Source organism: Geotrypetes seraphini, chromosome 12, assembly GCF_902459505.1.
Source record: "Geotrypetes seraphini chromosome 12, aGeoSer1.1, whole genome shotgun sequence".
In the NCBI taxonomy this organism is placed as follows: domain Eukaryota; kingdom Metazoa; phylum Chordata; class Amphibia; order Gymnophiona; family Dermophiidae; genus Geotrypetes; species Geotrypetes seraphini.
In genome coordinates this window covers 56825008-56841979 of record NC_047095.1, presented here as the reverse complement: position 1 = coordinate 56841979, position 16972 = coordinate 56825008, and the positions used below count along the sequence as shown (strand labels likewise).

Here is a 16972-nt window from a genome sequence, read left to right as displayed (position 1 = left end):
GCCAGCTTTACATTTTAAATAGATAGCTTTACATTTTGGGGGAAATCCAGGTTTTCAGATGCTTTCGGAATAATTGGAATGAGCCTAGGTTCCGCAGTGGGGCAGGGAGGTTATTCCAAAGCTCAGTGAATTTGAAGAAAAGGGATTTCCCTAATTTACCTGCATAAATGACGCCTTTTAACGAGGGCAAAGATAGTTTGAGTATGTGGGCGGATCTGGTAGCGTCAGGTCTTGAAAAATTCCAGGATAGTGGAATTAGGGGAGGAAGAATGCCTTGTAGGATCTTGAATATTAGGCAGGTACATTTAAAGTGAATCCTAGAAATCACTGGAAGCTAGTGAAGGTTTGACAGAAGCGGGGAAACATGGTCAAATTTGCTTTTTCCGAAGATCAACCTAGCCGCAGTGTTCTGGATCCGCTGAAGTCTTTGAAGATTTTTATTGGTTAGACTTAGATAGATGGAATTACAATGGTCCAGTCTAGAAAGAATGATTGATTGTACAAGGACAGCAAAATGTTGTTGGTGGAAGCAGGATCTCACTTTCCTCAACATGTGAAGACTAAAAAAACATTTTTTTACCAGAGAGTTGAGATGATCATTAAAGGAAAGTGTAGAGTCAATAATGATGCCCAAAACTTTGCTTGAGAATTCAGTCTGCAGTGTGGGACCAGAAGGTAGTGGAATGAGCGTGGGTAACTGATCTAATTGTGGGCCAAGCCAGAGTAGTTTTGTCCCAATAGCATGCAAAATGCTGACTTTCAAAATTTATCACCTGCTCTGAAAAAAGAGGTGTAAAGGTCTCTGCATACACTTGTGCATTTTATAAAATATGTTATAACTGCGCCCTAGAAACAGCTATATGCTGTATACATAAGTACAAGCCATTTTGCAGCACTAAAATTTATCCCATGATATACATACAAACAGTATAAAAGAAACATTTGATCTTACCTGCTAAATTTTCTTTACCCACCAGACTAGTCTAGACATATGGGTTTCAACCTCTCCCAGTAGAGGGGAACAGAACATATGCTAGTGGACCTTCCCTGTATAGAGTACTGTGCAGCCTGCAGAGTTTCAGTATTTCTATAGCAAATGCTTGTATCTCCCCTGACTCCCCGACAGAATGAGGGTATCTATAGCTATCACTGGCCCTAGTTCAAGAGATCCTCCAGGGGAATTCCAGAAAGAATATGTAGCATGTGCTCAAACCCAGAAAAACTGCCCAACCAAAGGCAACGATGAGTCTAAAAGAGCAGCAGTTATAGCAAGAACCTGATCAGTTTGGTAAGATGCGAAGAAAAAATGAGAAGGTAAAGCCTAATATTTACATCCTTATCATCCCACCAGTTTCACCAGTTTTTTGCAAGGCTCAGGATATGAAGATCCATCCTTCCTGACACCCTATGTGCTAGAGACGAAAAGGGACCAGACCTTTAAAATGGTTCTCTCAACCTAAGGATAGTTTTTTGTGATAAGTGTTGCTCCTTTTCCAGATGTTTGTAAAAAAAACAAACAAACCCAAAAAACAGATAAGGAAAGAATTCATCTAGGAAGTGGTAACAATGGGTGCTACTTTTCTCTGAGAAATTAGATTTACTCAGAATAAAAGTTTATTTATGACCCTGCTCCTCCCTCACCCCAACAGCTGACAGCCTTCACAGCAATAAGCTAGCCTAAAATAATGATCACTTAATATATAACTCTGATTTATGCTATGTTATATCCTTAAGTGGATATGAACCAGCTGTGGTCTAAACCAGTGTTCTTCAACCACCGGTCTATGGACCAATGCCAGTCCACAGAAATTTCCTGCCGGTCCACAGGACCAGCACGTGCATCAGGCCCAACACAGTGTTCTTCAACCGCCGGTCCACGGTGCGATCGATGCGGCGTTATCTCCGAGCCAGCTCCCTCTTCCTAACTGATTCAGTGCACAAAGCCAAGGGCAGTGGCTCCTACGGGCACCATGCGCCTGAACCGGAAGCCTTCTCTCTGACGTTGCAATGTCAGAGGGAAGGCTTCCAGATGAGGCACGGGATGTGCAAGGTGCAATTAGCACTATAATGGGGGCGGGGTCTGGGGTGGAGATTGGGTAAAGATGGGTGGGGTCTGGCCCACGTTAGCCTCAACTGCCGGCCCATGGACCAATGCCAGTCCACAGAATAATTATTTTATTTCTGCCGGTCCACAGGTGTAAAAAGGTTGAAAAACACTGGTCTAAACAGTCATGAATTTCTTTTTAGTTGTCCATGGGGTTTCTGATCAGGATATTTATTTTTCAGTTTTGTAAAATGGTGGTCTGAATTTTCACTCTTTAAAAGACTCGTATAACCTCCAATTACACCAAATTCCAGAAAAATCTGAAAATATGGCTCTTCCAAGAAACTATGGGCTCCTTTTACTAAGCTGCGATAGCGTTTATAGTGCACGCAGAATTATAGCGCACGCTAAACCCGCGCTACGTGGCTAGAACCAGCACCAGCTCAATGCGTCTAACACGTGCGGCAATTCAACGTGAGCTAAAACCGCTATCGCAGCTTAGTAAAAGGACCCCTATATCATACAGTAGAACCCAATCTAACCAAACTTACATTATACACCCATACTTGTACAACAAATGGTACCAATCAACCTATAACCTTTAGAAATCCAAGATCTAATGAAAGATCCTCTGCTATAAAACCACCCATAGTTAGTTCTTAGATATCCTTAAGCTAATGTAGGAACCACTTTTCTTTCAAAACAAGCCAAATCACTACTATGTTATACGAATTCATTCTGGACTCCACGTTGTATATACTTACTATGTAACACTATCTTCCCATTATGCAATAATTCTACCTATTCTGGATTCAACACATATCGTATCAACACATATTGTATTTTAATGGTTATATCCACATTGTATCTTCTAAGTTATAGCCACACTGTACTCACCATTATGTCACAAAATTTGTCTTAACTATAACCCACCTCGAACTCATCTGCTGAGGATTTGGCGGGATATAAGACAACATATAACATAAAATATATCAGTTACATAATACCCAAGCATAATTTACAGTACACAGAAAGGTAATAACAGTGCTTATCATTATGCACCACAATACCCCACGGAGGCTGACATTTCTATTTGCACAGTTGATCCCAGCCCTTCTACAGTGTTGTAGCCAACACTGCTGTCATCCTCCATCTTCTGTGGAGTCCATTCATGCCCAATTACAGCATGAAATCAGGGGGGGGGGGAGGGGGGTTCCTAGCTTGCCCATGTGCAACCTCCAATTTGATTTTATAACCCCATCTGGAAAGCCTTGGCCTGAAGAAACATTGCTTCATATCACAAGAGTCAACCTCAATGAAGAGGTATTTAGAATCTCACCTGGATAGCTGGGAAGGCTAAATAGTTCATATTATTAATGAAATACCACAGACTGTACGTATATCCCATGAATGCGCCAGCCAGCAAGAGAAAGAGGTGATACTCATTCAGGCATGTCTGAGAACTGAGACCATTTGAGCTAAAAATAAGAGAGGAGGGGTTTTTTTAGTCAGTGAAACACTAGGGTTTATCACAAAAATAATTTTTGCTGCCGTTAGTGCTGGTTTTCATATTTTGCTTTATGAGCAACTCATTTCTTAAGGGCACAACTGAAGATATCTCCACATAGTTATTTACACATATCCAATATATTGAAACACATCAATTATAAAGGTGACCTTTTTTTTCAAACATTCCTGTTTCTTAGGAAAGGCCTACTTCTGTATAAAAAAAAGCATCAGCTGTCATTAGGTTTCACATGGTGGGACAGTAGCAATGCTTTATAAGGAAAGCACCAATTATGTAATAATGCAGGCCAGTTTGAGCATATTCATTTATATGAGCCATGCAGTAGAATGAACAAAATCAGGGGTTAGCAGGATAGAGGCCAACCAAGGGAAGATTAAGTTCTTACCTTAATAATCTTCTTTTCAGTATAGCGAGACTGAGTCTTGACCAGAGGGCTATTCACCTCTACTCGTAAGTTTTTGCAGAAGGAATCATCTACAGCTTTTCAGCTCCATATCTTTGTTGTCAATTGACAGTGCCCCATCTCCTCAGTTTGTACCAAAGCAGTTGATCACCCCTAAAAGAGGAAAAATATCAAGTGAATAGCCTCAGTTTCTCTGTACTGAAAAGGTGATTATCGAGGTTTTTTTCTTTAGAAAATCTTTATTGATTGCACACAAAATACATAACAAGTGCATAAAATTTCAACTGAAAAAGACTGATTAGAGAATGACACGGGGAAAAAATGTATCACTGTTCCCACCCCATCCCCGTGAGCTCGTCCCCATTCCTGCTCCGTCCCCACAAGCTCAGTCCCCATCCCCACAAGCTCAATCCCCGTCCCTGCAAGCTGTCAGATCCCACCCGCACAAGTCTCGAATAGTTATGATTTTATACTGATCTTATTTTATTAAGGTATAAAAAGAGACTATTCTGTACAATTGTCATTTTATAAACACAAATACCGTATTTTCACGCAAATAACACGCACCCGTATAAAACGCGCACACGTGTATAGCGCGCAGAAATCACGATGATAAGCACAAAAACTTTGGTATAACGCGCTCACGATTATACCGCGCATGCTGCCCGACTCTCCGTTCACCCCCCTGACTTCCGTGCACTGCCCCGCCTCTCCGTGCGCTGTCCCGACTCTCCGTTCACCCCCCCTGACTTCCGTTGCACTGCCCCGCCTCTCCGTGCGCTGTCCCGACTCTCCGTTCACCCCCCCCCTGACTTCCATGCACTGCCCTGACTTTCCGTGCGCTGTCCCGACTCTCCGTTCACCCCCCCTGACTTCCGTGCACTGCCCTGACTTTCCGTGCGCTGTCCCGACTCTCCGTTCACCCCCCTGACTTCCGTGCACTGCCCCGCCTCTCCGTGCGCTGTCCCGACTCTCCGTTCACCCCCCCCCTGACTTCCATGCACTGCCCTGACTTTCCGTGCGCTGTCCCGACTCTCCGTTCACCCCCCTGACTTCCGTGCACTGCCCCGCCTCTCCGTGCGCTGTCCCGACTCTCCGTTCACCCCCCCTGACTTCCGTGCACTGCCCCGCCTCTCCGTGCGCTGTCCCGACTCTCCGTTCACCCCCCCCCTGACTTCCATGCACTGCCCTGACTTTCCGTGCGCTGTCCCGACTCTCCGTTCACCCCCCCTGACTTCCGTGCACTGCCCTGACTTTCCGTGCGCTGTCCCGACTCTCCGTTCACCCCCCTGACTTCCGTGCACTGCCCCGCCTCTCCGTGCGCTGTCCCGACTCTCCGTTCACCCCCCCCCGACGTCCGATTCATCCCCCCCCCGGCAGGACCATTCGCACCCCCACCCCGAAGGACCGCCGACTTCCCGACAATATCGGGCCAGAAGGGAGCCCAAACCCTCCTGGCCACGGCGACCCCCTACCCCCACCCCGCACTACATTACGGGCAGGAGGGATCCCAGGCCCTCCTGCCCTCGACGCAAACCCCCCTCCCCCCCAACGACCGCCCCCCCCCAAGAACCTCCGACCGCTCCCCCAGCCGACCCGCGACCCCCCCTGGCGACCCCCACGACCCCCCCACCCCCCTTCCCCGTACCTTTGGTAGTTGGGCCAGAAGGGAGCCCAAACCCTCCTGGCCACGGCGACCCCCTAACCCCACCCCGCACTACATTACGGGCAGGAGGGATCCCAGGCCCTCCTGCCCTCGACGCAAACCCCCCTCCCCCCCAACGACCGCCCCCCCCCAAGAACCTCCGACCGCTCCCCCAGCCGACCCGCGACCCCCCTGGCGACCCCCACGACCCCCCCACCCCCCTTCCCCGTACCTTTGGAAGTTGGCCGGACAGACGGGAGCCAAACCCGCCTGTCCGGCAGGCAGCCAACGAAGGAATGAGGCCGGATTGGCCCATCCGTCCTAAAGCTCCGCCTACTGGTGGGGCCTAAGGCGCGTGGGCCAATCAGAATAGGCCCTGGAGCCTTAGGTCCCACCTGGGGGCGCGGCCTGAGGCACATGGGCCCAACCCGACCATGTGCCTCAGGCCGCGCCCCCAGGTGGGACCTAAGGCTCCAGGGCCTATTCTGATTGGCCCACGCGCCTTAGGCCCCACCAGTAGGCGGAGCTTTAGGACGGATGGGCCAATCCGGCCTCATTCCTTCGTTGGCTGCCTGCCGGACAGGCGGGTTTGGCTCCCGTCTGTCCGGCCAACTTCCAAAGGTACGGGGAAGGGGGGGTGGGGGGGTCGTGGGGGTCGGCCAGGGGGGTCGCGGGTCGGCTGGGGGGGCGGTCGGAGGTTCTTGGGGGGGGACGGTCGTTGGGGGGGAGGGGGGTTTGCGTCGAGGGCAGGAGGGCCTGGGATCCCTCCTGCCCGTAATGTAGTGCGGGGTGGGGTTAGGGGGTCGCCGTGGCCAGGAGGGTTTGGGCTCCCTTCTGGCCCGATATTGTCGGGAAGTCGGCGGTCCTTCGGGGTGGGGGTGCGAGTGGTCCTGCCGGGGGGGGGGGATGTATCGGACGTCGGGGAGTCGGCCGGGCAAGAGGGCTTGGGCTCCCTCTTGCTCCGATCGTGGATGCGGGTGCGGGTGGGAGCGCGTGCGAGTGGTCGTTCGGGGTGGGGGTGCGAGTGGTCCTGCTGGGGGGGTGAATCGGGCGTCGGGCGGGGTGGGAACTATGTTTGAAAACTTTCGTATACCGCGCTCACGCATATAGCGCGCGAGGGGTATGCGCGGTAGGTAAAAACGCGTATAACGCGCGCGTTATATGCGTGAAAATACGGTAATACAGAGCAAGGATCAACAAAACCCCTGTCTCCCCTCCCTTTCACAAATATCTCCTCCACTATTGTGAAAACTGAACAAACCAAATTACTACAGAATGCTACATAGAAAAATCAAGCTAACAGAATACTTCAGTCACACATGGCAGGAATAGTGTTAGGGGAGTGCAACTAGGGCAACTGCCCCCTGGTCAAAGAGAGAGCCCTAAGCCAGCTGGAAGCTAAAGAAGCACAGCTTGGGCTTTGTGGTTCCTACTTATGTCTAATACCAGCTCTAGCAGGATACATATTTTAAATCTGAAATATTCTAATCGCAAAATATAAAATAAATTTTTTTTTTCTACTTTTTGTTGTCTGGTAATTTTATTCTTCAAATCACATTGATCTCAGGCTTTGGTTTTGGATTCCTTCTGTGGCATGGCTGGCTCCTGAAGGTAAATAGGCCCAAGAGGAGCTGGGGAAGAGATGCCGAGTCTGACACGGGTGCAATTTTCTTACCACAGGAACAAGACTTTTCACTACTTCCACGGGGCGGTGAAAGGTCCTGTCCCCATTCCCGCAGGGCGGTGAAAGGTCTTATCCCCATTCCTGCGGTAAACCAGTTGCAAATGTCCCCTATACTGCGAATTTACTGCGGTGACCACAGTTTACCGTGGTGAACGGTCCCCATGTCATTCTCTACTACTGATGCCATTATTGAACCTTTATGCATTGTTATAGCAGAAGAGAAGAACTAATATTTTCTCCCCGTTTTATATCCCATCCACTTGGAAACAAAAACTAACAAAAATAAAATTCCAAAATTCAGATTCAAACCCAAATATCAACAGTGGCTTGCATATAAAGGACATGCTCTGTTGCTTCTTCAGAGCATATCTGCACAATACCCTTCCCTCCTAAAATGAAAAAAGAAACACCATTCAATATAGTTTTTAACTGTTCAGTTCAACCAAGAGAGAATCCTTTCCCAGACATTTGCAGCCCTCACCTTGCTTGTGTGTTTACGCGAGACCCCTCGTTCCATTTCCATCAACAGTTAAAACTTCATTTTCCACACCGAAAGTAGATGAGCCATTGGCTTTTTCCAATATGAAGCAATAACGCACTTAGCCGCAGTCAAACCCAGTCACGTCACCTTTTACTGAACCCATACAACCAAACAATTCTAGCTAACAAATTTGAGGCGCAACTGGTAGAGATATTTGCATCATCTTGGAAAGAAGTACATTTACATCAATCCAAAAGGTCTGTATCGTCTTGCACGTCCACCATATATGTAGAAAGGTACACACCGCCAACACTGATCAGATACTGATGGAAACATTTTGTGCATTTTTGTGCAAGCATCTTATGCACATTCTCAAACTAGTACACATACAGAAGCTTTCTTTACTTCTAAAATAATTTGATTCCAATCTTGTGGAGTCAAGACTATCCCCAGATCTCGCTTCCACTTGTTCATAAATGCACCAGGACAATAAATGGCATGTAGTCTGACCTCCAATTCTGCCAGTCCGGCTCCGAGTGGTCACTGAGACTGTGAGCCAGCTTGTTCTTCAGTGGAGAGGTCTTAGGAAGCGGAGACACTCCCTGGACAAACGGCGGCATGCATTCCAGCTGTGCAGCACGTCCCAGACCCATTGAAAAAGCTCTTCAAGTGATTTGGGGAAAAAGCTGTGTGCAGGCAGGCTAAGGAAACCCTGCAGGACCTCAGAATGGGCTTTCGTGGGGCCCAAGGACTCCAAGCATCTGCGCGTCATGCCTTCGCTGAATTCAGGCTCCAGATGGGACTTTCTTCCCATCTATTGAACCCACAGTGGTTCCCCAACCCTGGAGGACATGGATGGGCCTAAACTTGAGCCTCCCGCCCCTCTCTCATATGCACCACGTGGTACATGAATGCTCTTCTGCAAGCCATTCAGCACAAATTGGACATGAAAGGGTGTCAAAACACCCTGAGGATTCCATCCCAGTCTATTTCAGTAAAAATCAAGGGATTTTGAGGCAAATAGAGGCTTCAGAAAACAACAAAGATAGCTTAAAATCCAAGATGGGCACCTCCAGAAACAATTGTGCCAAAAACGGCCCATGGGAACTTTTTTGAAATATAAAAGACACTGATATAGGGGGTTTAGAGGAGGGGACCTGAACACTGACCCCAGAATCCCTCAAAATTGAGTTTTTTGATCTCCTCCCCCCTTACCCGAATTTCCCATAGGAAATAATGAGGCTGTACTTACAGATCTGTAATGGTGCCTGCCTGTCAGCTTTCTTGCAGCTTGAGAGAATGAAAAGGACTTTCTGCCTCAGACATTCAATGAGATGGCTCCAAACCAGGAAATCTTCTGATTGCTAGTTGGACCAAATCCAACGGACACCTCCATCCCCACAGAACCTCTGAGCGTGATGGGGGGATGGGGCAAATATGAAACCAACTCCCCAATACCCCAAGAGTTGATCAAACAGGAACTTGACAAAATTCTAGACGAAGAAAGTTTACGTGATCCACATCAACACGGATTTACCAGGGGAAGGTCCTGCCAATCTAATCTGATTGACTTCTTTGATTGGGTGACCAGACATCTGGATGCCGGTGAGTCCCTTGACGTGATATATTTGGACTTCAGCAAAGCTTTTGATAGCGTCCCACACCGCAGGCTGTTGAACAAACTAAAATCAATGGGATTAGGGGATACATTCACTACATGGGTAAAGGATTGGCTAGATGGTAGGCTTCAAAGGGTGATGGTAAACGGTACCCCCTCCAAAACGTCAGCAGTGATGAGTGGAGTACCTCAGGGCTCCGTCTTAGGGCCGATTCTATTTAATTTATTCATAGGAGATTTAACCCAAGGACTTAGAGGAAAAGTATCACTGTTTGCCGACGATGCCAAACTATGCAACATAGTTGGCAAAAGCAGTGTGCCTGACTTTATGACGCAGGACCTAAGACAGCTCGAGCAGTGGTCATCAACTTGGCAGCTAGGCTTCAATGCTAAAAAATGTAAAATAATGCATCTAGGCAAAAAAAATCCACACAGAACTTACACACTAAATGGTGAAACCTTGTCCAGGACCACGATGGAACGTGATTTAGGAGTGATCATTAGCGACGATATGAAGGCTGCCAATCAAGTAGAGAAGGCTTCGTCCAAGGCAAGACAAATGATGGGCTGTATCCGTAGGGGTTTTGTCAGCAGAAAACCTGAAGTAATAATGCCACTGTACAGATCCATGGTGAGACCTCATCTCGAGTATTGTGTTCAATTCTGGAGACCACACTACCGAAAAGATGTGTTGAGAATTGAGTCGGTTCAGCGAATGGCTACCAGGATGGTTTTGGGGCTCAGGGATCTCACGTATGAAGAAAGGTTAAAAAAACTGCGGATGTACTCATTGGAGGAGCGAAGACAGAGAGGAGACATGATTGAAACCTTCAAGTATATTACTGGGCGTATAGTGGTGAAAGATGATATCTTCAGTCTTACGGGGCCCTCGGTAACCAGAGGACATTCGCTGAAAATCAGAGGAGGGAAATTTCAGGGTGATGCTAGGAAGTACTTCTTCACCGAGAGGGTGGTCGATCATTGGAACGAGCTGCCTCAGCGGGTGATTGAGGCCAGCAGCGTGTTAGATTTCAAGAGGAAATGGGATATTCATGTGGGATCTCTAGGAGAGTAAGAATCAGGGAGAGGGTCACTGGTATGGGCAGACTCGATGGGCTATGGCCCTTTTCTGCCGTCAATTTCTATGTTTCTATGTTTCTAAGGAGCCCACAGCCTGCATTCAAGTCACTGACAAATTCAGAAGGCGAGCTGGCTCCCAGGGGAATGGACCCCGAGCCATGAAGCAACACACAGCAAGCTGGCTCCATGGGTCTACCATGGGTTTGCCCTGTGAGCTACACTCCATCTCTGCGGAACCTGCATCTTTTCCCAGGCACAGAATCCCCAAATAAGGGGTCTTAGGGCATCAAAGCCTCAAAAATGAAACTTAGAAACAAAAATAATAAAAACTAAATAGAGCAGAAAAACACCTCTGAACAGTTTGCTTACAGAATGAAAAACTGAAGGGGGCATTGCACTCCACTAAGAATAAGGGAGGTACGAAAAGCTGCGAGTGACACACTTCTGCAGAGATGGTTCACAGCTTGGGACTGATCTCCTTAATGTACGGACTCCTGTGTAGATGTAACAGAACTTCTATTAGGAACAGAGTTTTTTTTGTTTTGATGGCAAAGCTTTGTGATTCTCATTTAAAGTTGGAGCTGTCTTTTTCAATTATGTCAGCCCCAATTAGTAAAAAAAAAAATAAATAAATAAAAAAAATCAAGGAGGTACATGAACAAAAGACTGTCTGGAGTAAAGTAAAAATCTAGGTCAGGGTTGCTCCATGTCAGCCCTCGAGGTCCATATGGTCTTACTGATCCTCTTAGTGCATTTAGGCCTGAGAACCAAGGAAGCAAAGGTTCAAATTCTTCTGATTCTCCCTGCAATTTTACCCTTCATTGCCTCAGGTGAAAAACTTAAATTTTAAGGCCTCAGAGGACAGGGAAATTCCTCCTGTACTTGAATGTAATTCACCTTAAGCTACATCTAAATAAATGTCACCTAATTACAGTATACTTAAAAAGTTCACATAAGATTTTTTTTTAGAAGGGTATGGTTTATTTAACCATATTGTTTTGAAAAACATTTTGTAAGAAACATACTAAACAAAACTAGCTCCCAAATTTAGTAATAGTTAGACACTGTTTCACATAATGACCCCAAAGAAACTTTTAAAAAATCTCTCTCTCACCTTTGTTTTACTGAGCAAGGTACAGCCAGGAACTGGTACTGTCCCTTGGTAATCACAGCAGCACACCAAGCCACCAACATCCCCATTATGGCATGAACAAGTGAGTGAATAACCCGCTGAGGGTGAATCACTTTCCCAATCAGTGCTAGCCGAGAGCAGGGAATTGAAGGCACAACTGCAGGAAAAATACAAGCAAATTAAAATGTCAGTAAAAAAAAAATTAGGTTCTTACTTCACTAATATCTTTTCTAGTAGATAGGTATATCTTTCTGGACAGTAGTGTATTCTCTCCATGCTCGTATGCCATGCAGAAGGAAACCACTCCAGGTTTTCAACTCCTTCAGACCCCTTCAGTCTGTACCAAAGCAAGTGATAGCCCTATAAAGTAACACATAAGAAGCAGTATGGGAAGACATCCCGATCTACAAATCTGTTCTACTCTGAAAGTATAACAAACATGTTAAACATTTTAATTGAACAATTAAAACATTGAAATAACCATACCAATCAGAAACATTTATTAAGCTCAAACATACCCCAATGCATAATAGCAATTGATTATTCTTCATATCCTTAAAGTCTGACTGACATCAAAATCTCAGTTTTGACTCAAACTTCCTGATTGAGATAGTAGACAGGCAGAATAAAAACTGACAGGGTGGTGTTCCAGAATGACACACCCATCTACTAAAAAGCACAGTTACTTACCGTAACAGGTGTTATCCAGGGACAGCAGGCAGATATTCTTAACACATGGGTGACGTCACCGACGGAGCCCTCGGTACGGACCTTTTTAACTAGAAGTTTCTAGTTGGCCGCACCGCACGTGCGCGAGTGCCTTCCCGCCCGACAGAGGAGTGCGTGGTCCCCAGTTAGTATAAGCCAGCTAAGAAGCCAACCCGGGGAGGTGGGTGGGACTTAAGAATATCTGCCTGCTGTCCCTGGATAACACCTGTTACGGTAAGTAACTGTGCTTTATCCCAGGACAAGCAGGCAGCATATTCTTAACACATGGGTGACCTCCAAGCTAACAAAGAGGGAGGTGGGATGGTTGGCCATTAGGAAAATAAATTTTGTAACACAGATTGGCCGAAGTGTCCATCCCGTCTGGAGAACGCATCCAGACAGTAGTGAGTAGTGAATGTGTGAACTGAGGACCAAGTGGCCGCCTTGCAGATTTCCTCGATGGGCGTGGAGCGGAGGAAAGCTACAGAAGCGGCCATAGCTCGGACCCTGTGGGCCGTGACAGTTCCTTCCAGTGAGAGACCGGCCCGAGCGTAGCAGAAAGCAATACAGGCAGCAAGCCAATTGGAAAGTGTCCGTTTGGAGACAGGACGACCCAAACGGTTGGGATCGAAAGACAAAAATAGCTGAGGGGATGTGCGGTGAGCTCTGGTACGATCAAGATAGTAAGCAAGGGCACGCTTACAATCCAGCGTGTGCAACGCCTGTTCCCCAGGATGCGAGTGAGGCTTAGGGAAGAAGACGGGCAGCACAATGGACTGGTTAAGGTGAAAAGCCGAGACCACCTTGGGAAGGAATTTAGGGTGGGTACGCAGAACAACCTTGTCATGGTGAAAAACAGTGAACGGAGGGTCGGCAACCAGTGCATGCAGTTCGCTAACCCTCCTGGCAGAGGTGATGGCAATTAGGAAAAGCACCTTCCAGGTAAGAAGCCTGAGCGAAGTTGTGGCAAGAGGCTCAAACGGAGGTTTCATGAGGGCTGAGAGAACCACATTCAGGTCCCAGACGACAGGAGGAGGCTTGAGAGGCGGTTTGATATTGAAGAGCCCTCTCATAAATCTGGAAACCAGAGGATGAGCCGTGAGGGGTTTTCCGAGAATAGGCTCATGAAACGCAGTGATGGCACTGAGGTGGACTCTGATGGAGGTAGTTTTGAGGCCAGCATTGGACAGTGAGAGCAAATATTCCAAGACAGTTTCCACCGCTAAGGAGGTGGGTTCCTGATGATGCCGGAGACACCACGAGGAGAATCTGGTCCACTTCTGATGGTAACATTGGAGAGTGGCCGGTTTCCTGGAGGCGTCCAAAATGAGGCGGACCGGTTGAGATAGATTCTCCGGAGAGGTCAGCCCGAGAGAAACCAAGCTGTCAGGTGGAGCGAAGACAGATTGGGATGCAGTAGAGACTGATGCTGCTGCGTAAGTAGAGTAGGAAACACAGGAAGTGGAATGGGTTCCCTGGAGCTGAGTTGGAGCAGGAGTGAGAACCAGTGTTGGCGAGGCCACCGAGGTGCGATAAGAATCATGGTGGCGTGGTCTTTGCGGAGTTTGGACAAGGTCCGCAACATCAGAGGAAGTGGAGGGAAGGCATACAGGAACCGATCCCTCCAATCGAGCAGGAATGCATCCGGAGCCAGACGGTGAGGAGAGAAGAGTCTGGAACAGAATTGGGGCAGCTGATGATTGTGAGGTGCTGCAAAGAGGTCCACCTGCGGAGTGCCCCATCGAGCAAAGATGGAGAGCAGAGTCGGAGGGTCCAACGTCCACTCGTGAGGTTGAAGGATGCGGCTGAGATTGTCGGCCAGAGAGTTCTGTTCGCCCTGGATATAGACCGCCCTGAGAAAGAGATTGCGGTCCGTGGCCCAGGTCCAGATGCGCAGAGCCTCCAAACAAAGGGGGCGAGATCCGGTGCCGCCTTGCTTGTTTATGTAGTACATGGCGACTTGATTGTCTGTGCATAGGAGGAGGACTTGAGGACAGAGAAGATGTTGGAAAGCCTTGAGGGCGTAGAACATGGCTCTGAGTTCCAGGAAATTGATGTGATGACGACGTTCCTGTGGGGTCCACAGTCCCTGGGTGCGTAGATCTCCCAGGTGAGCTCCCCACGCATAGGGGGACGCAACTGTGGTGATGATCATAGAGTGGGGGGGCAGATGAAAAAGTAGACCCCTGGAAAGATTTGAGGAGTTCAACCACCATTGGAGAGATTGCTGAAGAGATGATGTCACAGAGATGGGATGAGAAAGAAGATCCGTAGTCTGTGACCATTGGTTGGCGAGAGTCCACTGAGGTGTACGAAGGTGGAGACGTGCCAGAGGAAGGACATGCACCGTCGAGGCCATGTGACCCAGGAGGACCATCATCTGTCGGGCAGGAATGGAGGGATGCATGAGTACCTGACGGCAGAGATGGAGCAGGGTCTGCTTGCGATCGGAGGGGAGAAAGGCCCTCATTAGCGTGGTGTCCAGAACTGCTCCAATGAATTGAAGTCGCTGGGTGGGAAGCAAGTGCGACTTGGGGTAGTTGATCTCGAACCCCAGGAGGTGGAGGAGAGAGATGGTGTGATGAGTGGCTTGTAGCACGAGTTGAGATGAAGGTGCTTTCACCAACCAATCGTCCAAGTAGGGGAACACCTGGAGGTTGTGAGACCTGAGGAAGGCCGCTACCACTATAAGGCACTTGGTGAAGACCCTGGGCGAGGAAGCGAGGCCGAACGGTAGCACTTTGTACTGATAGTGGTGGTGCAGTACCTGGAACCGCAGGTAGCGGCGGGAACTCTGATTGATGGAGATGTGAGTGTAGGCCTCTTTGAGGTCCAGGGAACATAGCCAGTCGTGTTGAGAAAGAAGAGGGTAAAGCGTGGCAAGGGAGAGCATTCTGAACTTTTCCTTGACCAGACACTTGTTGAGGTCCCTGAGATCGAGAATGGGACGGAGGTCTCCCGTCTTTTTGGGAACCAGGAAGTAGCGGGAGTAGAATCCCTGACCCCTTTGATCTGGAGGTACTTCTTCGATGGCATTGAGAAGGAGGAGGGATTGAACCTCCCTCAGGAGGAGGGGGGTTTGAGATGAGTGTGAAGCAGACTCTACGGGAAGGTTGTCTGGTGGGAGAGTCTGGAAGTTGAGAGAGTAGCCGTGGCGGATGATGTTGAGGACCCACTGGTCCGACGTGATGACTTCCCAACGGCTGGAGAAAATGGTGAGACGACCCCCGATAGGCTGTGGAAGAGGTCGTGAGGGAGGATGACTGGCTATGCCCTGGAGAGAAGAGTCAAAAGGGCTGAGACTGTTTAGCAGGCTGAGGCGGCTTAGAGGGTTGAGTGGCCTGAGAACGAGCCTGGGCATGGTGCTGCTGTTGACGAGGTCGCCGAGATTGTTGTGGAGGCGGATTGAGTGGCCTGGCTGAGAACCTCCGCTGGTAAGATGATTGAGGCCGATAGGGTCGAGCAGGCGGAGCCTTCTTTTTTGGCTTGATCAGGGTGTCCCACCTGGTCTCATGGGCCGAGAGTTTCTGGGTGGTGGAATCCAGGGACTCTCCAAAGAGTTCATCCCCGAGACAGGGGGCGTTGGCCAAACGATCCTGGTGATTGATGTCCAGGTCGGAGACTCTGAGCCAGGCTAGTCGACGCATAGCTACGGCCATGGCAGAGGCCCGAGAGGTGAGCTCGAAGGAGTCGTATATTGAGCGGACCATGTATTTTCTCATCTGGAGAAGACCAGAGATGTGTTGCTGGAATAGCGGGACCTTGCGCTCAGGAAGGTACTTCTGAAGGGCAGACAGCTGTTGGACCAAGTGTTTTAGGTAGAAAGAAAAATGGAAGGAATAGTTGTTTGCCCTGTTGGCCAGCATGGCATTTTGGTAAAGCCTCTTGCCAAATTTGTCCATGGTCTTACCTTCTCTGCCAGGAGGAGTAGAGGCATAGACACTGGAGCCCTGAGTCTTTTTCAAAGTGGATTCCACTAAAAGGGACTCATGGGGCAATTGAGATTTGTCAAATCCAGGTATAGGGATGACTCGGTAAAGGTTGTCCAGCTTACGGGGGGCTCCCGGTACCGTGAGGGGAGTTTCCAAGTTCTTGTAGAACGTTTCCCGTAGGATGTCATGTACGGGAAGCTTGAGGAACTCCTTAGGAGGTTGCTCAAAGTCTAAAGCCTCTAGAAAGGCTTGAGACTTTTTCGAGTCAGATTCTAGAGGAAGGGACAGGGCAGCAGACATTTCTCTCAGAAATTTAGTGAATGAGGACTGCTCTGGTTTAGAGGTGGCATCGGGTGCCGATGGTTCCTCATCAGATGAGGAGGGATCCTCCTCGGTACCGAGTGGGGTCTCCTCCCACAAATCAGGGTCTCTGACCTCTGGTGCATGTCGAGACACCGGGGTGGAGGGCGCGGTGTGGCGAGTCTTGGACAAAGACTTACCAGAGCGCACTGAAACGGCACCAGGGGAGGACGATCGGCGCCGTTCTCGGTCCCGAGAAGAATGCCGTACCGCCTGGTGCCGAGGAGGATCCACTGTGGTCTGAGAATGAACCACCGGATCGGCGTGAAGGTGTTGAGCCGAAAGGATCGGCATAGAGGTGTTTACCGGTACCGAAGGAGTGGACACCGGAGGCTCGGTGCGGGGCTCGGGCCGGTC

The 16972-nt window shown here is 48.7% G+C and overlaps 1 protein-coding gene across 2 annotated transcripts in view; it reads right to left on the bottom strand.

The window, feature by feature from the left end:
- The window catches only part of NDC1 (NDC1 transmembrane nucleoporin), an 89024-nt gene that overhangs the window by 59745 nt on the left and 12307 nt on the right, over positions 1-16972 (bottom strand). For both annotated transcript variants that reach the window (XM_033916939.1, XM_033916937.1), the window contains exons 4-5: positions 11598-11772; positions 3384-3522 (exon numbers count right to left, since the gene is read on the bottom strand). In XM_033916939.1, the coding sequence (XP_033772830.1) occupies positions 3384-3522; positions 11598-11772 (314 nt within the window). The remainder of the gene's footprint in view (positions 1-3383; positions 3523-11597; positions 11773-16972) is intronic.